The 26,046-nt window shown below is 35.8% G+C and overlaps 2 protein-coding genes across 3 annotated transcripts in view; one reads left to right on the top strand and one right to left on the bottom strand.

Annotated features, from left to right (window-relative positions):
* The window catches only part of LOC106130274 (myc box-dependent-interacting protein 1), a 47,556-nt gene extending 30,300 nt beyond the window's left edge, over positions 1-17,256 (bottom strand). For both annotated transcript variants that reach the window (XM_060945771.1, XM_060945772.1), the window contains exon 1: positions 17,042-17,256. In XM_060945771.1, coding sequence (XP_060801754.1) covers positions 17,042-17,110 — 69 coding nt within the window. In that variant the 5' untranslated portion in view covers positions 17,111-17,256. The remainder of the gene's footprint in view (positions 1-17,041) is intronic.
* Positions 17,257-17,613: 357 nt separating this feature from the next.
* On the top strand, positions 17,614-24,920 carry LOC106130267 (meiosis-specific nuclear structural protein 1). The gene is made up of 9 exons (XM_013329076.2): positions 17,614-17,736; positions 17,871-18,047; positions 18,318-18,548; positions 19,444-19,670; positions 20,933-21,097; positions 21,436-21,514; positions 22,394-22,597; positions 23,201-23,385; positions 24,085-24,920. The coding sequence occupies exons 1-9, from the start codon at positions 17,734-17,736 to the stop codon at positions 24,317-24,319; spliced, it is 1,506 nt and encodes a 501-aa protein (XP_013184530.2). The 5' UTR covers positions 17,614-17,733; the 3' UTR covers positions 24,320-24,920.
* The last annotated feature ends 1,126 nt before the right edge of the window (positions 24,921-26,046 follow it).

Here is a 26,046-nt window from a genome sequence, read left to right as displayed (position 1 = left end):
ATTATCCGATACAACAGTAGGTAACGTTAGAAGAGATTGCCAAACGCGCAGACATTCACCTGCCCTACAAGATGACCTGAATGATGGCTCAACTGTAACTTGGTTACCTTCACGTTCCAATACTAGTGTAACTACTAACATAACTTTATATTTTGTTTTCCTAATAACTTTATAATTCTAATCTAATTTCAATTGTATTATTTTTTTTTAATCGCAAACTAAATTTGAGTGATCACGATTAAGCAAAGAATCATGAACACTTCATCCACTGGAGCCAATTTTTGCGAATACAATTTGGAAGAATTTATTTCGACTTTATCATGTTGATTATATCTTAAACAAAAGAAATTACGATGAGGATATGTAAAGGAAAATATCTCTCATTTCCTTAAACAAACACGTGATGTATGTTTCAAAACCGGTTTTATAAGGTAAAATAAAAGTTCATAAGATAACATATTGAATAGGTGCAAAATCCAGTACTTTCAAAGACGTGATATTTCTGAACGGTAAAATACCTGAATCTGTAACTGTTAATAAAGGTCTCAAGCAAAGTCATCAACCGAGTAATAAAACACGAAAGAGACAGTAGAGCTTTTCAAAATCATATAAAAATCTTATTACCTACTCGTTATTACTTCATTAATGAGAAAAATAATGAACATACGAGGGATATAAACGCAATGTAGTCACAAGAGGTGAACAATAGATGTATAAAGTATGTGAAAAATCTCTTTAAGAAAACATCAATCACAGACAATAGCGGTAATAAACTTGACTTTGGTTGGGGCATCAATTTACTCATCATGGGAGCCACCCGTTCCGTTTAATGCAAATTTCTTGCTCACACTTCATCTTACTTTATATGTGGATCAACCGCGAAAACATGACATACTCGTTCATTATCTTGAGTTGGCATTATCAAAACCACTGTATTATCATTGTTGTGATATCAACCTTTTCATGTTATTGTAAACAATTTAAGATAGGAAAATCTATTGAGTAATGACTAATCTTTAATATCATCGTCTGCAAACATTTCAATTAATAACAGCGTTTAAAACACTTACATATCTTTATATAAATAGTACTATCATTTTATCAATTATATCATTCAATGGTCATTCATCAACTGCTTTTGGAATTTGTGATAATGGCATTATTACGTATTTCATTATTACAAACATGATAAGAAAAGAAAAACAAAGAAGTAGTGGCCATCAGTGAAAATAGAAAGCAATGATCGAAACGAAATGTGTGTCGGTGATGCAGGTGAATCTACGGAGTGGAAAACAAAACAGAAAGAGATAGCTAGATTGTTTTAACGTCAGCACGAAAGGGATAATAATAACAAACCGACTAACTCTTAGAAATATCTAGCTTTCGAGATAAAGATAAATTTATAAGTTTATTTGTTGAAGGTACACCTTCTAACATCTGATAATCTTACAATCTGAATTAAAATTTGAAAGACTTAAGATGAACAACACACGAATGCTCGATATAAAAAATAACAATTTCAAAATATAAATACACTTACAAACATAACATTACTTCGAGGTCATTAATATCGAAAATTCAATGATAACGTTTATCACCTGGGCAAATAATTGGTTTTCGATGAGCTGCTTGATTACGTGCCTCATTTTTAATTTACATAATTAGTAAACGGCTGATAATTGCCAGCGTAAGGCTTATTTAGTCGGAGTTAATACTTTCGGTAGAGTTTTTGCAATCAATAGTGACACTTTATTCTTAATCCCTACAGATGAAAATATACAACAATAATACTTCCTTAATATGTGAATGACAACTTTGGAAAGGGAAAGCGTAGACGAACGTACTGATATCAAATCGAGGACGTCCTGACGAAAGGTCAGGTTAAGAGCTTACATGAAGAGAGTGATGAATGTTGATGAAACGAAAGAAGCAAGGATCGTAGCATATAGAAAGATTTAGTCTTAGCTTAACCCTTCGGGGATAAGTTGTAAATTTTTGTATTTAGGTATAATGACTTCCTTGAGCGGAAAACTATTCTGAACAGTCGAAATGAGACAATTTCTTTTTAAACTGCCCGGCGTTTCGTCATCGCCGTGGGCGGGAGCTCACGGCTCTGCCACCGTGACATTTGGCACGGCAAAGGCAACGGGATGCCTCCAGCGTCTACGTTCACTTGCCGCATTCCACCGGCATTGTTGCGAAAACCAGAGACCTGTAGGGATAATCATTGTAATTTGGCTGCGAAATTGCTTAAAGAGAGAGCTGTTTAAACTACCCCTGAACGTGTCTGGAATGGGACAATAATAACGTCTTTATCCTTTACGATGTAGACGAAGACAAAAGTATTTTTAAGACTAAAAATCACGTATGGATAAATGATGGAATTAATATTCAGATAGTGACAGGTTGCTAGCCCATCACCTAATAGTATTTATCATAAGTTTATTAGCGTTTCCCTTAATTGACTTAATCTGCAAGGTATTGGAAGAAGGAGAGTGTGGAGGGAAAGGTCGGAGTGGGAAGACCTAGACGAACGTATCTTGATCAAATTAAGGACGTCCTGGTAAAGGGTCAGGTCAAAAGTACCCGAAACCGCCGAGCTTGTATGAAGAGAGTTATGAATGTGGACGAAGCGAAAGAAGTATGCAGAGATCGTGGCAAGTGGAAAGAGGTAGTCTCTGCCTACCCCTCCGGGAAAGAGGCGTGATTTTATGTATGTATGTATGTATTGGAAGAAGCTCAAACACACTGTTTTTTCATTGCTAGCATGGAAACAATGCAAAATTCTGCAAACTAGCTGCAGACAGAATAAAATTAAAATGCTAACATGTTTATAAATACTGCGCCAAATTATATCACCCAATTACTGATAAGGTAGTTAAACATGTGCAGTATAAAACTAGCGATCATTATAACGATAGGTCGTAAATTATATTCGTAAAACATGTAAGTATATTTATGATAAAAGATTAACAACAGCTCAGGAAAGGGCGTGTGAAATATGAGTACGTCAGCCGGTTTAACGTTGCAGGAATTTGGTTTCTAAACGGGGAAGAGGACAAATCGACTTCAGTAAAATTATGTACTGTAAATATGGGAGTACTTAAATATGAATTTAGAAAAGAAGTTAACTCATTGTCAGTCTCTTTTTTAAGATAGAATAAAGTTGATGGTGGCAAAAACATACATACATTCAAGTTTTAAAGAATTCTAGAACAAAGAGTTATCGGACAGTCCCAAAAAATGTGATAGATTATAATAAGCCATCTTTTTATATGATAATTGCTTGATAAGATTCTGATTACTAAATATTTAAACTTTTGATAAACTTTCAAAATTAGACATTTCAAGAAGAGCAGTGTGCCTGATTTAATTATTTGTTCTGAGAGTTTTTTAACAATTGCTTTCTAAGCAAAAAATCGTATTGAAGTACGCTATGCCTTTGAAATCAAATCAATCGCTCTGTCTAATTCAATGATGAATGTTTTCTTAAGATTCTCATTTCTATGTCTAGAAATAAACGAGCAAACAGTTCTTGGGACTTGACCTAGTTTTCTTTTTTAAATTGTGCGCGAGTTATATCTATAAGATTGTCATTGAAAAAGAAATGGTATGTGTAAAAAACGAAATGGAGTATTTAAAAAAATACTAACAAATAAGATGCTGGAGGATCAAAGTAATACCGTAGGATGATGTCTAAATTCAAACTGCAATTCAATCTTTTCGGTTGGTGTGTGTACCAAATGACGTTGATTTTTTTTTGAGATTTTCGCTTTGACTCGAAATCCCAAATTTTGATTACTAAGCACACAATGGGTTGAGATTAAGTGCAAGAGATAACTAGATTATCAGTGATAGCCTAAATACTCAGCAGTGTGGCGACCTTGTTTTCGATTTCGTTCATTGGAACGGCGAAGCTTCACTCAACAGTACACTAGTAAGAGTAAGTGACATAATTAACTATGAAAATGATGTAATTTGCATCGCCAATTTGACACTTCACGCACCGGTTAGAGTTTACGGTAACGCATAATTATAGGAGATGAAATCAGCTATGTTTATTGTATCCTTCTTTTTTAGTCGGAAATCAACTTGAAAAGCAACAAACTCACGAAAAGCGGTAACTGGAAAACAATAAGACTGTTTTTGACGAAATTTGGAACAGAACAGAGATAAATGAGACCTTCAGTAGTTACATAAGCTGCTTTTTCTGGAAATTCCCTCTGGAACGAAATCCTAAAACTTTAAAAGTATTTTAAATATCATACAACCTGATTTCTGAACCTATCATAATATTCCAAGATTTAGATCAATGCACGTTTGAAGCTTTATGTAGACGATTATAGCCGAATGATGAAAGTAGAACGTATGAAGACGAGGCGAGATTATATTGCAATATTAAAGATTTAACACGAAGTAGGCGTGGAAAAGCTATTAAACCTACGGAATGAGCTGGTAATGCTAGGCATATTTTAAAGTAAAAAAGTTACGAAAATATAACATGTTGCTTCGATTAAAGAGAAAATGGTTAAAAGGAAGTTAAATAATAATGGTACTTAATCTGATTCAAAGATAAGATCAAAGTACTATATTACCCATAAAATATAAAAACTATTGATCACAAAAAAATAATTGGGCAAATAAATCAAGAGACACGAATGCATCTAGAACCAGATTCCACGGGTCCAATCAAGTAGAATGCATTGGAAAACGCATTAAATACGTACGCACATAAATGGTATGCAACGAAACTTGTTTGGTTAGAACAGGGGGCCGTATTGACTTGGAGCATAGACTGGTTCCAATGTACTTTTTGTTGGAACCCATGATATCAATAAACTTGTTTATCTTGGGTGAGATGGGGACCAAGGCCCTTTAATGGCTTTCGAGACATAAGAAAGAAAGGGCTCGATATGGTCACTTAATGCAGGACTTAAATATGAGAAGCATTGCTGATCAAATACTATTGAGATGTAGTACAATATAAAATGATAACTATACTTAGAAATTTATATTGACAATTGTTGAATTAGAAAAACAAAGCATTATAAATGTATGAACCCAAAAGGATTTAAATAGTAAATCGTGATTATGGAGACATCGATTCCAAAATTTTTCTCCTAATGACGCATTGCCAATCACGATGGCAATTACAGCTACCAAGATATCATAAATGACAGTAAATGACCATATATTGGACAACATTTATTATATACTGGTACATAATGTAAATAAACATCACAAGATTTTTGGTACTGGAAGTTTATGGTGGAATTTATTTTTAGATGTTTATATTAATGGTCGATTTTATGCAGGAATCTCGTCCTGAGAGAGCAAAAGTTTAAAGTCAAATCGTAGACAGTAATGCGGCGCCTGAAATGAATGACACGTGCCAAAAAGAAGTTCGCGATTCATTGGGTCGCGGTACCCAGTCTAACAGACGGGAATAGTCACATCCCGGCCTGGCTACCGTCCATGTTTCCCATCACGTCAAAAAGGTCCTATGACGTTCCACGCTGCGACACTACTTTCAATCTAGCTCCAACAGCATACAGTCTATTTTCTTCTGAAACATAAATGGGAGATAGCTGGTGGAGGGGAAGCCGAGACCGATATAAGTTGCGTCTGCGCCGGTCCTTACGTAATTTTCGGTTGACGATGAACTCAATACGTCACTGGCATGCTTCCGGATGACTGATGACCGATATTATAGGCCTATTGTGATAAATCAGACTCCTAGCCTGCAAGGTTAATAGGACCTTGCGAATGGGTTGGTGTATAAATTTAGATAAACCCATTAGCAGAACGTTGCGTGTGGTTCGTGGAATGGATATGCCACTTGAACTTCAGTTCATTACTATTTATAGGTGGATCGCATGCATGTTTTTATTTTTATTAGAACTGACATTTTCTTTTATATTTCTAAATATTTGTATTTCAAGGTCTTTTATTTTAAATAAAAATCAATAACTTTTCAGTAATTCTAAAAGCAGATTCATTAATACATTGGACGGAAATGGCGATGATAAAATTGAAAGATATACTGTTGCGTTCGGAAGTTCTGACGTTTTATTATATTTTCAATGAAAACTTGTGCTAAAAACGAATATTATGACAGCCGCAGTTCTAATTGCATATTTCTTGATTTACTATTTCCGATATCTAATCTCAAATTTCCGCAAACATTCATCTCTTGCGAATAATGCTTATACTACACCCCAAGTGGCCATTTACAATTTTCCACGGTATGACGCTGTAGAAATTAATGCCACTTGTGACAGGGAAGGTACAATATCATACATGCGACAGTCCGAAGACCATAAACATTTCATTCACGAACATTAATAATTGAACCATTTCAAATGCCCTTTAATGTGATATTTTGAAAGGGCGACAATTCAATTCACTCCAATCCACGATCTACCGCAGACCTAGATTTTACTTCGACGCACAAAAACGAATGCGTACCACGAAATGTCTTTCCTGCGTTTTCCAACATTTCGTCATCCATCCGCTCTACATGTCCGAATGCACTGGAGCGTTATTTTCTGACTCGCTATTAATGAACAATTAGGTTTTTGGATGATATGAAAAGAGTACCTAAATAAATAATGAGAAATCTGAAAATGCATTTCAATTTATCAATTTGATTATATGTTCTTCTTGATCGTTACACTTTGCAGCACATATCTTATTCATTTAAAAACAAGGAGTGCTATGGTCAAGCCCATTTCACAATGTGAAAACTGGACCAGACTAGCAACAACTCCGTAGTCACAAAGTATGAAAAACAGGCGTGCTTCAGTGGCATGTTTCGTAAGGCGTTAGCGGGCACTATCTAAATGGCAATGTCCATTTTAGCGACTCCATCGTGATATCTCTATTAGGAATTGACGAGCATTTTGTACGCAACATTTCGCAACGAAAAGTATTCTCCTTGAGATCTTGTTTATTGAGATTATATAGTTTGTCTGTTCCAAGGTTGCACTCTATTATGTTCCTGTTAAAGTTAATTCTGTTAGACCACAGAAAATTACTAGAAAGTTATCAATTCTTAAGATTTAATGCGTGAACATGACTACGGTTTCTGCCCACAGCTTGCCTTGATCTTGAGCGGTTTTAAAATAATGGGCATAATAACCAAAGGCCAGGCCATATTTGTTAAATGGTGGTTTTTGCACATTGCGTGGGCCAGGCCGTTCACCTGGTCCCTGACTAATCGACCCGTCTTTTGGACCCTATCCAAAAACAGTAACATGTTTTGTTTGCAGTAAACTCGGAATTATAATAAACACCTCTAATATTAGCAAACTTATATTTAAATTAGGATTTAAAGCTTAAATAATATTTTTTTTTACAAGATTTTTTAACTAAATTTAAACATACTGTTCATTTCAACAAAGTGAAACCAAGCAAGCCTAGTTAGCAAATAAAATTAACAATAAACCTATGTATGATTTTTAAATTGCGAAATTCTGTTCTCATGTCATATCCGCAAAGTAATGCATGTAATCAAAATTTCAATCAAATTTTAGGAAACGCGAATTACCGTTGTGATGTTGGAAACGTATAATTATATCCTGTGGTAGGCTCGATCGAAACAAAGAAGCGGACGTTAAACACACAACAGATTAATGTAACAATAACAACATAATTAAGGCAGAATCGATTGAAATGGAAGGAAAGAGTGAGAAGTGAAAAATTAAGACGGAAGGAGATCCGGCGGTACGTGTGGTATGATCAAATGAAACACAAGTGCAACTTAAATACCAGTGATTTGTTGGGGCCTAATGATAATAAGGGTGTTCTAGCGAATCCCGAATTCTGAGCTTTAGGAGCAATCACTGATAGATATATCGACGTTATGTTGATCGAATATAAATCTTAAGAGATAAGAAAAAAAAAATTTCAAGTGTATTATTGCCTATACATATTCTATGAAGATTTTAAGGATAGGATTTAACTTGCTTTAATCTTTACGAGTCATGAAATATATTTCTTGTAATTTTCATTACAATAAAATAGCACATATTATAGTGTTAGACATGAATGTGTATTCAAAATTGACGTGCAATTCTTTGTCTCAGTTAGTAACAGGGATGCATATAATAAAACGTAAATAGTTACGAAATGAGTTATGGTCGATAAGATAGGAACGAAACAAAGTTATTTAAGTATATGCGATAGCCATGAACGGTAAATAGGATGGAGATATGTTAAGGTAAGTGTTCCTAAAATTCCATAAGAGATTACAACCAGTGTGATTAAGTTTAATGATGTTCGACTATAAGTTTTCGCCAGTTTCAGATTAAGCAAAAACAATTGTCCATAATAAAGGTATCCTTTTCTGTTACATTTTGAATCATACGATGAAACAGTAAAAAAAGAACAAAGCTATATGCAAAAATAGTAAAAATACTGAGCATGTGACTAGGTCATATTGACAATAAGCTGATAAAGTTTATCAGTGATATCGAATTACATTGTTTATTGTGCATTTTGACTGAATACAGACCACAATCTGACAGGAATAAAAGCGACAGTACAGTCATGGACTCTTTGTACTTTTCAATATGCAACTGATAATAATCACTCATGAACGAATATTGCAATGATAACGCAAGTATTTGGAGAATGTATTTGAAAAGAGAAAATAACCAAAAATTTAATAAAAGACAAAAGAAAAAGTATAAACGAGGTAAATAATAATTTGATAAATAAGGATGTTATTAAGTCATTGCATTGAACAATATGAAATCTCATTATAGTCATTTGCAAATTAACTTTTATAAGGCGTAGTAATTGTAACATTCCAAGTTAAAATGCTTTTTTTCTCGGGTTTTCATCACAAAACTCAAACCTTCACTTGTAGAATACAAAATCAAACTAATTTTAGCAAAAAACAATAGAGAGCATTGTCTGCCGGTGTACTATTATTAAAATTAAAAAGAAATATCAAAACTTTAAGAAGTATTGGATGTACAACCTTGCACCTACAAGCACCTCATCATTGAAGTGTCACGGTATATCTTATCAGATAAAAAGACAAGGAAAAATACACAGATGAACTTACGTCAATTGAGTAAACTTACCAGCTTAATTTACGCTAATATTCACTATTCACGGAAAATCCTGGCCTTGACATACCTGTAAAAAGAAAAAAAATATGTTTAACACACAAAAAAAAATGATCTTGAGTTTATATCTACTGTTGACAAAAAATTTTATGTTATTCGGTAAAGTTAATTGATGTGCCCTTCAATGAATGGCGCTATTGAAGCCCTTTTTGTGTCAAAATGTAAATAAAGTGATCTCAATGGTTCACTTGTGTCCATGAATGTGTTGTTTATTTCCTAAAATAACCTCAATTAGACCGAACATAAACAAGTCAAAGACCCTTTGCAACTGGAATGAAAGGTAACACGTCGTAGTGACGTGATCAATGAAATCGTTAAAAGCATTCGGCCAGAACCACAAGATACTGCGTCCGTAAGCAAGGAAACGCTTCGAGATGCAATGTGACCAAATGAGAAAGTACAAGTATGAAAGTGCGTGGTCTTGAACCAACGGCAGACGTTTGGAATTTAGCACGAGACCGAGCAGTCGTGTGAACGTCGCTTTTTTCACTTTTGAAGCTATCATGTGATGATGGCGCTAATAAAAAAGCAAATAGCGATCGCGGTATTGAATTTCAATTAGTTCATGTAACTTTAATGGCCTTTGCTTTAATATTGTGAACCAATATGATACCGTCACTTTCAAATTTTCAATGACAGCAAGAAATTAGTTATGAATGATTTGGCACTGTTTTGATATGTTTCGGCATACGCAATCATTATTACGCATTTCTGAGTTGGTACTTATACTGAAATATTGCATTGTCACATAAAAGAGACAATCATGAGTTGATTTAATTCAAATTGACCCAAGGAACTAAACATAATTAAAAATCATTTGAGTTTGAATGTTTATGATATATTTTACTGTTGTAGCGGGAGCGATGATTCGGCTCAACCGCCACTAAAGAAGGCGGAAGATCTTCCCCTTGGTGGCGGTCGAGCTGAATCATCGCTCCCGCTACACTGTTTACTAGGTTAACCTCAGTTAAGTCGTAGGGATTGGCAATAAGAATCTAGGGCAACGCGTGACAGTTCTACATTATAACATGACACAGACCACACAATGACCTGCTTTATAATAGCTAAACCATTTTGGCAAGTGTAAAGGAAGCAGGTAATGAAATGAACAAAAACAATAATGATAAATGTGTATTTTTTAGCTACGTAGTTTATCAAAGTACATAACGTGAAAAAAAATGTTAAAGAAAAGAATGAAGGCCAACATGAAGAACGTACATACAACAATACATTTAAGTACTCCATGAGATAACCTTGCCAAATTTAAGATAACACTGATTGATGGTGAGACGCATAGTTTAAACGCACCGGCGGCAGTAAAAAAAAAGAAAAACACATAATAAATCCAGACACTCCACTTTCTCGAGCTGATCTCAAAGTCGAAATTTTTAATTGTATGCGTATGGTTGGTTCACATGATTTGTCTCCATTTGACTGTGTTAAGCAATCTGATTAAATGAAAGTGCCTATTCCATAATCGCAGTAGGTGTAGCGTGGGATAAAAGAGAAGCTTAGATGTGGGTGCACTCAGGCAAGGACAACACCCACAAGAGTAAAACTTTTATGTCAGATATAAAAATCTGCGATTCCAACAAATGATGTCATCGGTCGAAAGCCTTTATTGTGCGTAAATAGATTTAATTTTTTTTTATTATCAACGATATCTGCGTCAAGTGAAACTTTGTGAAGAGAGAGCTAGACTATTCTATAGAGATTTTAATCTTTTAGATAAAAGTGAGTAAGGAATTCATTTGAATCTGTTACATTTATAACTATATTATTCATTGGAAACCGCTTCATTAGTTTAGTTCCCGGGAACGAAACGTTTGTACAGAAAAGATTTATGGAGATGAGTATGAAGATATCGAATGATTCACGGTTGATGGAAATAAAGTAGGCCAGACAAACAGACAATCATTATTGTCTTGAACACCTGTTCTTTAGGAAACATACATAACGTGCAACGTTCGTAATGTTACGTAGACGTATTGTTTGACCTTGATTTATAGTTGAGAAGAAATAAATGTTGCTGCTTCGCTACAAAAACGACAAGACGGACGGCACTAGGTCGCTGAAGTCGAGCAAACAAAAGGACACAGATTAGAAACGTCAGCGCAATACAAAATACAATCTAAACAGTTCGCAATTAACATATGTGAAGTATTTGTTTGACCATTGTCAGTCGCGTCTCGTCGGAGCATCGGGGACGTAGAAAGTTTCTCATCTTGACAAAGCTAAAAATGACCATACACTGCCGGTTGTAGGTGTAGATTTGCATTACAAATAGTGCGATGATACTGAATGGCCACTTTCGACCTGTTTGGGACCTTTCCCAACATCGGAAGTTGTTTGCGGTTAAAATCGGTGTGATTGAATGTACTTTCATGAGTAATTAACATCCTGCTATATTTAGAAATAGCCAATTAATGCTTAATATAGCAGAACTTATTAAACGTATAATTATGGTCAGTATCGATCTTGTTTGGTCTTAAGGACATAATTGCCTTCGATAAGTTTAAGATCAACTTAAAATGTTTCCTTTGAAGATGACCTGTCTGTTTAAAAGTGGTTGCTTTGACAAAAAAAACTGCTGAGAAAATTCGGAAGCCTTGGGCATTTAAATATTGTGAAACTTGATTTAACATGCATGTGGTTTGCAGACAATACCACCATGAAGCATGGGCGTCGCTGTGTCATTCATAGGCGTTCCCATGACGACTGCACAGTTACAACTGTCTGTAGTTACTATTGTCGTGTACTCGGATGATTTTATCCTGGACTCTAGACTTTATGATAACACAGCAAGAAATGATGGGAAAGCAAAGATACTATGTGATAATGGTGGAGTTATTGGAATAGGAAGAGATTTGCGTTGCGCACTGATGATAGTCGTTTAAATTCCAAGATATCGTGATTAGGAACTTCCTGAACCAATGTTTCTTCTCAGTTAAAAGGAACATCGAATCAAAGTTCTGTTACTGGAAGGTTAGTTTATTTATTTTACCTAAATTTCTTTCGCAAGATTTTGAAATAGGTCCATTTGTGACGCTGTGTTTGCTGACATCGGACACGTTGATAAATATCGGGTCTTGTAGAAACAATTTTGTTTTATTTTAAGAAATAAAAGCGTCTCTAAAAGATCGTCTTGATGTCCTACTGCAATTTAACAGAACTGAAAGTGCCCGAAACCGCCGAGCTTGCATGAAGAGAGTTATGAATGTGGATGAAGCAAAGGAAGTATGCAGGGATCGTGGCAAGTGGAAAGAGGTAGTCTCTGCCTACCCCTCCGGGAAAGTGGCGTGAGTTTATGTATGTATGTATGTATGAAAGTGGACAGGTTTAGAAACTCTTTATCGATAAAATTTAAAATATACTGGTATCTACTATTGAAGAGATCAAAATAAAGGCTGTTAGCTAAAGTTTAGTTTAATACATATACATTCAAAACATAAAAGACTTAACATCTACGCGTTAATATTTTCGACGTCCGTATGGAGGTGAAAGTTGAATTTAACAAAAAAAATACGAGTTGAATGTTAAAGACTTCTTGATATTTTACCAAGCTTTTAAGTATTGGAAAAACAGCCACTTTCATGTTTCGTCCTTGTTTGTTTGTTTGTTTGTAAACTCCTAATTTCATATAAAAAGAAATATAATTATTGGATTAAGAAGAACATGTACAATGGCGGTCTTATCCCAAATGGAATTTCTTCCAACCAAAATATAAAGGTAAATCCCATAAAAAAGGAAGCGCACATAATAAGAAATATTTTTCCATACAGATTGGTTATGTTAATTGGTTGATTTGTATAGGTTGGTCTAATTCATTTAGGACATTTTCCTTATAAAGAAAAATATTATTCTGATCTATGCCAAGACTTTCTACATTGGTATCTCTATTACTAATATATCTCCGTGATTCGGGGTTTGCTTACTGACTTTTCTCTCGTTAACCTAATCTTGTTTTAGTATCGCCAATTTTAAGTCCTTTGGCTCGTATATTTCATCTCTTGTCTTTTCAAGTCGGGATTTAACCTGTGCACCCTAGTGTTAGTTTCTAATCTCACGGCCATGACAATCAAATAATTGAAATCTTGAAGCTAGCACTAGGACAAGGTAAGTAAACCGGTTAAGAGGTCACTGCAGGTCAATGAGTGGTTATCGACTGGATTTTATTAAGAATGCCGTGTGGTCAACACTTTCTTCGTTTATTGGGTACTGTTAGGTCACGTGACCGCCAATTTCATGGGTATTGTGTTTCTGATGATATTTTTTGGCGACGCCATTCAGCGATTTTTTTTGGCGTATATTTGTGGACACGTGATTAGAATTTCAATTCCTTTTGGGGATTTGAAATAAAATTAGGTTTATTTTAAAAAAGTATGCTACATCTCGATATAGATCATGTTCTACTGCTTCGATTCCAATTCAAACTTTTCAAACTTTTTGGGTTAAATCGTCAAAGTTTTATACACCTGAATGGAAAAAATCCGAGTCAAAATACCAATTCCGTAAAAAAAAATATAAACGCTACAGGTAGACATATTGGTGGTCCATCTTCAAGATAGGTGAGGACATTACGGTCGAAATAATCGAGAAACGAGAGCTTCTTGCTTGGAGTGCAATCGGGAATACATCATTACAAATGAGGCTATGAAAAATCTTTTTTTACTGTCACTGTACTGTAATGCAACTCTGATCATGCAGCTAAATTGTCCTTTACTCTTGACTTTATTTCATGTCATTTAACTGGAACAGACCTTTAGCGAAAAGGTCTTTTCTATAGTGCCATTTATTTATTGTCAGTGTCTTTTTACATTGACTGATTTTAACTCTGTACGGATCACAAGCCTTCCCCGTTGACCTGGTTCCATCCGAGCCAAGGTGTCCAAAGGTCTAATAACTGCTAATAAAAACAAACGAGCTGGTAACGCGAGCGTGATGGACGATTCGCGGTCAGAATATGTACAGTCGACGACACAATCCTAGTTAAGATTCCCAGGCGTATGTACTTTAACATGGTTTGAAGGACATTTTGTTTTAGACTCGTTAATTTGTGTGTGTTTCGGAGTTCGGTTCTTATCGGACCCAAAACTTGGAGAAACTTAAATTGGAGAATTCTCAGTAGCTGATTAATATCAATGACTGACTTATATTAATCTTCTACCAATATTTAGATGGTAACCTTGTTAAAAGGTGGAACCATAGTGGATTATGAGCTTGATTAATAGGCAACCATGTAACTGTTTGTTTCCCTAATAAAGATAAAATAAAAAAATAAAATAATTGAGCTTGAGAAATGTTTGTCTCAGCATAAGGGAAATTCTAAAGTGCCTTAAAAGTGTAATCTGCTGAGAAAGTAGTTAATCCGAAAACATAAGTTTACGTGTGATAAGTTACGTAATATTGTATTGATATTATCCCAACCGTAACGTGTACACTTTTCTTGCTGACTGTACAAGCGGCAATGCAAACAAATGTGCATATTTAACTACGTTACGGTACATCTGCATATTATTTTCTGTTCTATTATATACACTATCATTATTTACAGTTCACGACATTTTACTGCTTACTTCTACCTGTTTTCATACCTACTTAACTGATAACAAGCATTGGTGGCAAGAACTGGAGAATAACACTAATAAAATCAATTTTTTAAATCCGCTTTGTCACTTCGTAGAAAAACAATTCATCATTATCTCATCTTTGTGAGTCGCTAGTTGCACCCTCTGCTGTTTCGCTTTGAGGACCGACGCAAAAAAAGCGAGACAGCGATAATTTTTCGCGCGATAAAAACTGCGTTGCGCGTGCGATGCTACAGAGGCAGGGTGGGTGTTTGGAAACTTCTTTTGGATCATGTGAGCGTGTTTACGGTTGCATCCTTAGTTCTGTAGTGAGACAAGGGCTCACAACCCTACCTAGATTTATTTCAGTGGTCACTGATTTTCTGGAATTCGCGCACCGAGGTTGAAAGTGTATGATTCGAAAGAAGTACCTATGTAGGGATCGTGACAAGTGTAAAGATGTAATCACTGCCTACCCCTCTGGGAAAGAGTCGTGATTTTATGTATTAAGAATGACGACCTAGGTCAGGTTTCCTTGAAACTACAGGTTACCTTACGATGTTTTTAATAGGGCATAATACGTAACTTAGAACAGAGTCATTGGGACATGGTCGCTGTAGGATCTGAACCCATGCATCACATTATTTTTACTTAGTCACCTTCCACCAATGACATTCTCTAAACAAAACTAGTTTAGTTACATGCTTATTTTATTCTAAGAAAAATCAAGTTATCTTTCTACATCTGCTTGTACCATTTTCTCGGCTGTTACTGGTAAATATAGCATTCTCCCAAGCTGGGAAAGATGCCAGATTGGGTCAATAGCCCAGTGCACCAAATAGACTGTTACATGTCTCTTTGATGCAATGGGTTCTTCATGTTTGTTTTGATAAAACAATTAACTTTTAAATACATACATAAATAAAATCACTCCCCTTTCCCGGAGGGGAAGGCAGAGACTACATCAAATTAAATACAAAGTATTTATAACTAGGTGATTGGGTATTTTGAAAAGATCAGATCTCAATTTATGTGGCAATGAGGGGGCTCAAAACATGATATTATGCCTACTTTATAATTAGGTTCAGAAAGTGTAGCTTTCTATTTTTATAAAATTACTGCAAGAAATTATGTTTGCTGTTTGATAACTGATATAAAACATTGCTAAATGAACTAGGTCCTTATTAGTTCTTGAAACTGTAGTCAAACTTTTTCTAGTACTTAGTAACTGAAGGCATCAATAAAACCAATTTGATTCAAATAAATACCATCAATGGGTTTTTAACACCAGCACACAATAAAAACACACCTTATCTTTTTTCAAATGAAGAGCACTACATGGTAGTGATAACTTTAGAAACAAATTATTGAACCGAGTTTAACATTATACTGAATATTCTTTAATTGTTTTAAGTAGGCATTATTAAGTACATACATACATATGGTTACGTCTATATCCCTTGGGGGGAAGACAGAGCCAATAATCTTGAAAAGACTGAATGGCCATGTTCAGCTATTTGGCTTTTTATAGTGACAGGTTGCAAACCCATCGCCTAAAAAAAATCCCAAGTTTGTAAACATATTCCTATATATTATTAAGTTATTACAAAAATTCATTAATCAATTGTTTGTAAATACATTGGGCTTACTTAAGAAAAGTGTAAACTGGTGTTTGAAAAAAACACTATTATATTTTGTATGAGAAAACCAGATAGACAACAGCTAAAGATATTTTTTACAAGCTTCCATTATTATGCAGTAAAGAAGTGGCTTCACACAAAGTGTCAATAAAAATAGACCAGTTGAAATAACCACATTATTTCTGCAAAACTAGCACAAGCAGTGTCTCAGTCGCTAGTGACTGTGTTATTTTTAAATCACATCACTTCCCTTGAAATGTCTCGTATTATATCTGGTATTTCAGTCAACAATTTAGTTAAAATAATATTGGAATTAGAATTTATAATTGGGTGAATTAAAAAATCAGGTTGACACTTCAATCCAAAATTAACTCATCTGGCACAGACTAAAAATAGGCATCAGCAATACCCTGGAAAATGATAACATACCCGCATGCTCAGACTGGCAGGTATTATGAATATTAAATTGGTATAATAACGTGATGTAAACATAATTTGTGGAACAGCACCGATGTCACAAATTCCTCATGTCGAGCAACAGGTGAAACTTAATTCTCACAGAAACCGGCTAAAGGCCGTGCCGCGAAACCCGATCCGAGCCGATCCCTTCAAATACCAACTTTCACGCCAATGTACTAGCAGCCAAAGTCTTGAAAACCATCATCAAAACCGCGTAAAGAAAATAAGTGATAAATACCTTTTCCTTTGCTCGTCCGGCATGTTTTTGCACTGATTTCGCGATTAACGCACCTTTACTTTCTGCCATTTCTATCACTTTTTCATAACCCACTGTCTTTATTTCTATACACCACCAATCTGCAACCGAATTTGGCCGCAGCTGTTCTGAGAAGCTGTCACACGTCAAAATCCAAATGCGTGTTACTGCCGTGCCGAACTTCGGCGAGTGAAGAACTTGATCACACACTAGCGCTCACAGGTGACATGAAAGACCGTAGTTATCTATTTTTTCGATAGATGGCAGCTTTTTGTGAGTTGTTTCAAATTTATTATAATAGATGGCGAGGTATTACAAAAGGTAAAGCATATTTCTCTTGTACTTTTTCATGCAATTGGTACATAGATAACGCCACTAGTAGTTACCTTTCCAAAAAATTTAACTGTTTTTGTTTAGATTGACCGCTTTGTAAGTGCAACCCTAGGTGATGTCAAGTCTTATCAAGTGTACTGTCACTGTCAAGTCGGTCAAGTCAAAGTGACAAACTAGTTTTGAAATCGTAGTTTCGTTTGTTTTTGTAATTTGTTGTCTTGCTTTCTTTCTGATTTGTTTGTGTACATGAAAGTTGAATAACATCTATTATTCTATTATTCTATTATATTAATATTTTAGAGAGCCTTATTTGCCTATCTATCAGCCTACAGAAGCAGAACATGGTTAGTTGGTTTTATTTACTTAGTAATTTTATTATGAAATGCAGTTTACAGCTGTTCTTCTCATCTGTGCGGAGTTTCCTACCATGATTATGGTACACTAACGATCAACGTAAACTAAACTAAATTAATTTTAGGAGCCAAAAACGGAATTGCAACGGAATGCGGTTGCTACCGCCCGCCGCCAGGAATTGGAGTTTATACAGCGAACTATGGACATGCAGTGGCTGAACAGCCGGATGGAGGACGGTAGGATGGGCCGTTGTCTCGCTCTAATCAAGCGGGAAGCTGAGATGGAGAAAGATTTCCAGGAGGTAGGTTTAAGTATCTCTTTACAGATAATTCAGTACATAGTTCAAAGTAGCTCAAAAGTTTAATTTTTCTAAGGTATTTGGAATTCCCTCCCTGCGTCTCTCTTCCTCGATAAAGATTGTGGTCAAACACACTCAAATCTTTCGTAAAAAAAGAACCCAAGTCTTTTGAAGCTTTGTTAATTTTCTTCAATTTCAGCTTCTATCTGTCTTATTGATATGAAAAAAACTTTCAATTCTGTACCTACTAAACATGATTATTTTTTTTTACAGAGAACAGACCACGCAGCGATTGTCAATGCTCGCGCCAAAAAGGAGACTCAACTGGGAATCGAAATAGCCAAGGTGGAACGTGAGGAGGCTTGCAAGTTGCTCCGGAGGCATTACCTCTGGGAAACAGATCCGGGGCTGCGTGAACTGAACAGGAAGCTGCGAGCAGGATACGTTTGTAGGGATTTGAAGCAGCAGATTCTCCATAATGAGTATAGGAGGCAACAGGAAAAGGTAAGAATAAAATAGAAATAATGCACCCCTCTTCACCGCACCTTTTTTAGCCACAGACCATGCCCTTTGGTCTACTTCAGTGCTCATCAAGTTTAGTAGTTCGCTATCCCCTGAAGCCTACTTGCTGCGTCTCGTGGCTATAGCTAAACCAACACTGTGTTAAACTAGTATTGTAAAACTAGTATAGATAGTCATTAATCTATGAAGTTTCAATTCAAATTCAATTTAAAATGTATCTTTCATTATTGTGGGTAATTTCGAAGATCACGGATTGTCATAATTATAAATTTTCCCTTATCATCTTATCATATCACATTACACTAATGCATATGGTAGCTACATTAATTTTGTGTCAAATATAATAAACATTAAAGAACATATATTTTTCTTTTTCTATCATAATGCTTTCAAGGATGGCTCACATGAGAAACAAGGTAAGTCCACTATTCATCTTCTGGCGAACACCAGAAGCCTTCTCTAGGGGGAATGTAGCGGAGTGGAACCATTCCGCTACATTACCCTAGAAAAGTTATTTTCTGATCATGAAACCTAGTAAAAACCTAACAATACATCATTAATCTTATGTTATTGATTCATAATTATGTAATTATGTGTCCTCTACAGCATAGACAAAGCCTACAGTCATGAAAAGACTGAAACGCCACATTCAGTAGGGTTAAATGATTGAATTGAAATTATCAGCTTTGCTCTTAGTCGCCTTTTACAACATATATAGAAAAGATATTTAGTAGTCCTATTCTTAAGTGCATACAACGCACTTTATAATTGTCATGGCTTATTTACATATATCCAACCATGAAACAACCTTAAGCATAACTGTAGAATGAACCTTCAGCTCATTCTTCATTATGGTGTTTTTCTATACTTCTTCCAGGCAGAAGAACGCTACGCCAACAGCGTTCTCCTCCAAGCCACCAACGACACAGGTGCCAGAGAGGCAGAAGAAGCCCAGAAGATAGCTCGCACTGCTCAGTACTGCAAAGACTTGAAGCAACAACTGGTCAATAGACAGCTGGCGAAGCAGTGCCAGTATGAGGACTCCCTCATTGAGAAGACGATGCTGGATGACATCATGAGGACTATAGCTGATGAGGATCAAAGGTTAGTAACTTTCCTGATCAGATCAGAGCAATCCTAGTACAGGATGAGGTCTAGATACATGCAACTGACAAGCTTGCATGAAGACTTATTAATGTAGATGAAATGAAATATAAGTATGCAGGGCCGGTTATGCTGTATGGAGCAGAGTGTTGGGCAACGAAAGCGACGGATGAAAGGAAACTGCATGCAAGTGAGATGCGAATGTTACGATGGATGTGTGGAGTGACAAGATGAATGGTTATAAACTGGTTTGGTACGGACACATCATGAGAAGAGAGGAAGGGCATGTTACTAAAAGAGCCTTAAATATGGAAGTGAAAGGTTCATGAAATAGGGGAAGACCGAAAAAGAGATGGATGGACGGCGTAAAGGATAGTATGAGGAGAAAGGGAGTGACCAGTGAGATGGCAATTGACAGAAGTAATTGGAAAAAACTAACATACTGTGCCGACCCCGCGTAGAAAGTGGGAAAAGGTAACGACGAAGAAGAAGGGATCGTGGAAAGACTGTATCTACCTACCAATTCGAGAGTGAGGCTAGAATTAATGAATTGTGTAGATGGCCTTGAAAAGACTTCAGGCACTAACAACTGGTCTATAGACAGCTGGTGAAGCAATGCCGTTGAGAAAATGATGCTGGATGATATCATGAGTAATACAGCTTATGAGGATCAAAGTTTATGCCAGAGCATAGAATGATTTTCCTCTATCAACAACGTCAGTAAACTAGTTTTAAGTACTTTATGCTATATCATCCAATGTTGTGAAACCAAATTATGATTGATGTTTGAAATGCCCCATTCCGTGCATTCCGTGCCGAACAGCTGATAGTGCATCAGTCTTTTCAAGACTCTTGGACCCTGCAAGGGATATAGACGTGATTATAATGTATGTATGTGATTTGTGATAATCAGTAACAAGAAAAGTGCCGTGTGGTTCCCGGCACCATTATAAAAAAGAATAGGGCCACTCCATCTCATTTCCCATGGACGTCGTCCATGTGTGAATGTCGTAAGGGGTGACTAAAGGATAGGCTTATAAACTTGGGATTCTTATTTTAGGCGATGGGCTAGCAACCTATCTCTATTTGAATTTCAATTCTAACATAAAGCCAAAAAGCTGAACGTGACCTGTCAGTGTCTTCAGGACAGTTGGCTCTGTCTACCCCGCAAGGAATATAGACGTAACTATATGTATGTATGTAATAACAAGACAAAAATTCTGATTGTATATACCTATATATATATTTATTTTAACTTCCAGAGAGTTGCAAAACAAACGCGAACAAACGGAGAAGCTTCGCGCTGAAATGTTCGCTTCTGCCGCCGCACGTGCCGCGTGGCGGGAGAAGCAGAAGCGGATGGTGATCATCGAAGAGAAGCAGATCGAGGAGCAGAAGAAGGCAGCTTCGGACAGATCTTCATCTATGTGAGGGTTTTATTACTTGTGAAGAGTATAGTTGACTATTTATAAATAATATCCTATAGGTGTGTGCCGTGTGGTTCCCGGCACTATTACAAAAAAGAATAGGACCACTCCATCTCTTTCCCATGGACGTCGTAAAAGGCGACTAATTGTTAGGCTCACAAACTTGTGATTCTTCTTTTAGGCGACGACGGGCTAGCAACCTGTCACTATTTAAATCTCAATTTTATCATTAAGCCAAATAGCTGAACGTGGCCATTCAGTCTTTTCAAGACTGTTGGCTCTGTCTGCCCCGCAAGGGATAAAGACGTGATTATATGAATTTATGAATGTTATTACAGAGTAGCAGCACGCGCTGAGAAGATGCGTCAGAAAGAGGAGTTGAACGCCAGGATCGCGGATAAAATATTGGCTGATGAGGTAAATATGACTACGTACCGTACATACATACACACGGTCACGTCTATACCCCTTGCGGGGTAGACAGAGCCAACTGACTTCAAAAAGCTGATAGGCCACGTTCAGTTGTTTGGTTTAATGATAGAATTGAGATTCAAATAGTGACAGGTTGCTAGCCTATCGCCTAAAGAAGAATCTCATGTTTGTAAGCCTGTCCCTTAGTCGCCTTTTGTGACATCCATGGGAAAGAGATGGAGTGGTCTTATTCTTTTTTGTATTGGTGGAACCACACGGCACAAATATGTCTACGGGTACATATCAGTTCAATGTTTTATTAATTAACTAGTTGTGCCCGCGTCTTCGTCCGCGTGGAATACGTTTATTGAGCATCATTGAAACCCTCAAGGATGAATAATTTCCCCCGTTTTTTTTACATTTTCAATTATTTCTTCGCTCCTAATAGTCGCAGCGTGATGTTATATAGCCTAAAGCCTTCCTCGATAAATGTTCTATTCAACACAAAAAGAACTTTTCAATTCGAAAATGTAGTTCCTGAGATTAGCGCGTTCAAACAAACAAACAAACTCTTCAGCTTTATAATATTAGTATAGATTAATTTAAACTCTGTGCACGTAAAATGTACAACAACTAGACCATTAAGTGAAGTGTAGTTTGTTCCGTCGCTTCTTCTACACATGCGCTTTGGAAGCGGTAGTAGTTATAATTAGATTTAAGTGATGTGACTTCAATAAGTGATAATTTGTATACAATTTTTAAAAGATAAATCTAATATATAATTAGATTTAAGTGATATTATTCAATATGACTTAAAGTGATACCTTGTATACAATTTTGTAAAAATAAATCTATTCTATAACAATAATGGTATAACTATTTCAGGCGGAGCGTCAAGACCGCGAGAACATAATCAAACTTCTGCAAGAGCAAGAGTTTTTGGAGAAGAATCATCAGGACGACATCGCCGCCGCGCTGAAGCTGGAGAGAGTGCGAGTGGACACCAAGACCTCCCTCACCGCGCAGATGGAGAACAAGAAGAGAGTCGCAGAAGAGCAGAGGAAGAGAGAAGCAGAGTTTAGGAAGCTGGTAATTGATTAACTTAAAATTGTTTGTAGATGCCAAGGTATTTGTTATTAGATGGAAAATGGGAATAGATTGGCGGAGGACTAATGGAGAAAAATGACTGTTCTTAAAAAACCTGTCACTATTTGTATCTTAACATACATATGTACATACATATGGGGTCACGTCTATATCCCTTGCGGGGTAGACAGAGCCAACAGTCTTGAAAGACTGAATGGCCACGTTCAGCTATTTGGCTTAATGATGGAATTGTGATTCAAATAGTGACAGGTTGCTAGCCCATCGCCTAAAAAAGAATCCCAAGTTCGCCTTTTACGACTTCCATGGGAAAGATGGAGTGGTCCTATTCTTTTTTGTATTGGTGCCGGGAACCACACGGCACTGAATATTAATGCTATCATTAAGCCAAACAGCTGATTGTTGCCTATCGGTCTTTGAAGACTGCTGGCTCTGTCTACCCTACAAGGCATAAAGACATGATTATATGAATATAAAAATAATAATAGGAGATTCCAGTCAGAAGAATAATCAAAGTTAGTGGAGAAATACAATAAATAATATAATACTGACTGTATAAGTATTATTTGTTTTAATTTCTCACCACAGTCTGAAGTGAAAATGGCCGCCGACGAGGAGAAGGAACGGGAGAAGGAACGCAAGAAGAGAGAGAAAAGCAAACAGTATTCCAGCGAGCTTCTGAAACAGATCGAGGAAAACGCCAGGAGGAGGAAGAACGAGAGGGAGTTGGAGGAGAGACGGGCGCAACACGTGTGGGACTTTGAGAAAGAAAGGTCATATATACATATATACATAAATTTTTATTCATTATATTTAAAAATGTGACCTTTATTATAGGGATTGGCTTATAAACTTGGGATTATTTTTCTAGGCGATGTACTAGCAAACTGTCACTATTTGAATCTCAATTCTATCCTTAACTTAACTAACTGAACGCGGCCTATCAGTCTTTTTAAAACGGTTGGCTCTGTCTACCCCACCAAGGATATAGACGTGACTATATGTATGTAGAAACTGATTCATGATGATTTTGTACCCGCAAAATGGCTTGTTGTCCGTTCTTAGTGGTCTTCTACACTCCCCAAATAATCATGATGGCAAACTTTAACTCTAAATGACCTTGATATTTCAGTCAAGTTTCTTATTTTACAAATTTTAATCGGTCACGTGTTAATTCCAGAATTATTTGAAGGTATCTTCTTCATCCTCCTGGCTTTAGTTCCGGTTGCATACCACCACTCTGGAGAGAAGCCCTGAATCCTGGATTGGGTGAGTCAGGTTTTCACACGAAGCAACTCCCTTCCGACCTCCGCAACCCTTTCAGGGGAACCTAACCAGTAAGCCCTCATCAAAAATCAAAATTTTTTCAAACTCGTTTGATTCAAGTCAAGATTGGGTTTGTCTATACTATACATATATAAAAATATAAACATTTAATGTTACTTCCAAACATGATTTGTATCTCTTTCCAGGTCTAAAGAAGTATACGAAGAACGGAAGAAGATAGTTGAAGAGCATGTTCCACACGTCCTCGGCTATTTACAGGCGGGAGTTATCAAGAAGGATGATTTGCCTTTCGTGAGGAAAGGATGCGATCAACATGAGAATCTGAAGAATTTAGATGTGGAGGGCTTGGCCGAGCCTAGGGGAAGACCAAAGAGATTTTCGAAATGTAACGCCCAATGTCGAATTTTGAGAGAGTTTTAGGTGATTTCTCGGAGTTTCTCGCTAATTAATTATAAATTTTTAATGTTGAATTGTTTTAGAAGATTGTGTAGTTTCTCGCCTTTTCTTTGAAGTTTTGACATGTTTAAGATGATTTTCTAGAAATACTTGTGTGCAAACAACTCGGGAATCTGAAGAACTCGGGAAGGCCACAGTGGCACGAGATTTCTCTACGTTTCTCGTTATAAATTTTAGATAATAGACAGTAATATGAAGAAATTGGAATGCGCCTGGCAGTCATGTGAGTAAAAACAAAAAGATGTCAACACGCATTGATTAATTTTTAGGAAATTTATACAGAATTGTGAAGTTTCTCACCACTGAATTATGAATTTTAGTTAATAATTTTCTAGCAAAATATATTGAAGAATAGATCAAAGAGTTCTTGCACGTATTTATAGCCAATGATTGCATTTTTAGTAAATAGTTTTAGTTGATTTTTATACATAACTGTAAAATTTTGATACGATTTTATACATTATTGGACAAAATGTTATCTGTTGATATGTTATAGAAAATGACCTGTGATGTAAAAGACTGATTGTTTGATTATATTAAATTAGTACTGATTTCATTAGCTTAACTTCCAGTATTGTAATACATGTTTAACGTTTTAATGAAATATGTTTTCTTATTTTCAATCGAATAAATAATTATGAAATTATATATTTTTTTAATGTAACATTTTTATCACACACGATATGAAGAAGATAATGTCGATGTCTCCAAAGTACATGTAAGTTGAATGAAAAACAAAGAACAATGTGGATAAAGCAAATACCTATATTAGCGACAGCCACGCTGCTAACCTTTTTGGTTTGGCGCCATAGTTTTATGTTTTTATGAGAAAATAGTCCAAGATCCCAGAGCCGTAAGACACAACTTATTTTCTAAAGAATGGCTCTTTCGATTCTCAGTAGTCTTTCATGTACTTTTAATACCTGCATGTTTGTGAGACTTGCTCGGTGACACCTGCGCAGGTACCAGGCGAGAAAGGTAACTAAAAATCACAGTTACTTAACTTAAATTTTTATGACTGATTTTTATATATATTTTATAGACTATTACTCTGAAGTCATATCAGAGAAGTCAGACGCTTTCCATGCGCCAGAACTTTTGTCAGACGCTTTAAAGCTCTATCAAAAAAAAATTAACTTAATTTATTTTTAAATGTCTGACTTTTATATATGTTATTCAGATAACTATTACAAAGTTGTAATAAATCAGTCAGACAGTTTGTAATGACCAAACACCCCTTAAACACAAGAATTACTCAGCCTCGAGTATGAGCGCGATAGCACAATGCGCATGCGCGTCAGAGTAAAATATCTAATATTTGAAAAGTACTTATGTACTGTTTTAAATTTCATATTTTTGCATATCTATTCAAATACGATGAAATTTATAATTAAAATAATAATTAATGATTTTTAAAATAATATAATATATTGCATACTAGCTGTTGCCCGCGACGTCATCCGCGTAAAGTTCGAGTTGAATCTTAATCATACAGTCTGATACAGACAGACAGACAAAAATGTAAAAAAAATTCTCTATTTGTTTCAGTCAAAATATTAAATGTACAGACAAAATATTTTTACCGTATGATTATATGTAGTATTTTGATTTTCAGTTTTTTTAATAAATACTCAAACAACACAAAAAAAATATATTTTTAATAAAAATTAATATATATATCTTGTTATTGT

Source organism: Amyelois transitella, chromosome 9, assembly GCF_032362555.1.
Source record: "Amyelois transitella isolate CPQ chromosome 9, ilAmyTran1.1, whole genome shotgun sequence".
Taxonomy (NCBI): domain Eukaryota; kingdom Metazoa; phylum Arthropoda; class Insecta; order Lepidoptera; family Pyralidae; genus Amyelois; species Amyelois transitella.
The sequence above is the reverse complement of the archived record's forward strand: the minus strand, read 5'-3'. Positions and strand labels throughout refer to the sequence as shown.

Coding starts and splice junctions, on each gene's coding strand:
- LOC106130267 (XM_013329076.2), top strand. Junction 19,671..20,932: donor ATAGCTGATGAGGATCAAAG/GTTAGTAACTTT, acceptor TTTAACTTCCAG/AGAGTTGCAAAACAAACGCG. Junction 21,098..21,435: donor TCGGACAGATCTTCATCTAT/GTGAGGGTTTTA, acceptor ATGTTATTACAG/AGTAGCAGCACGCGCTGAGA.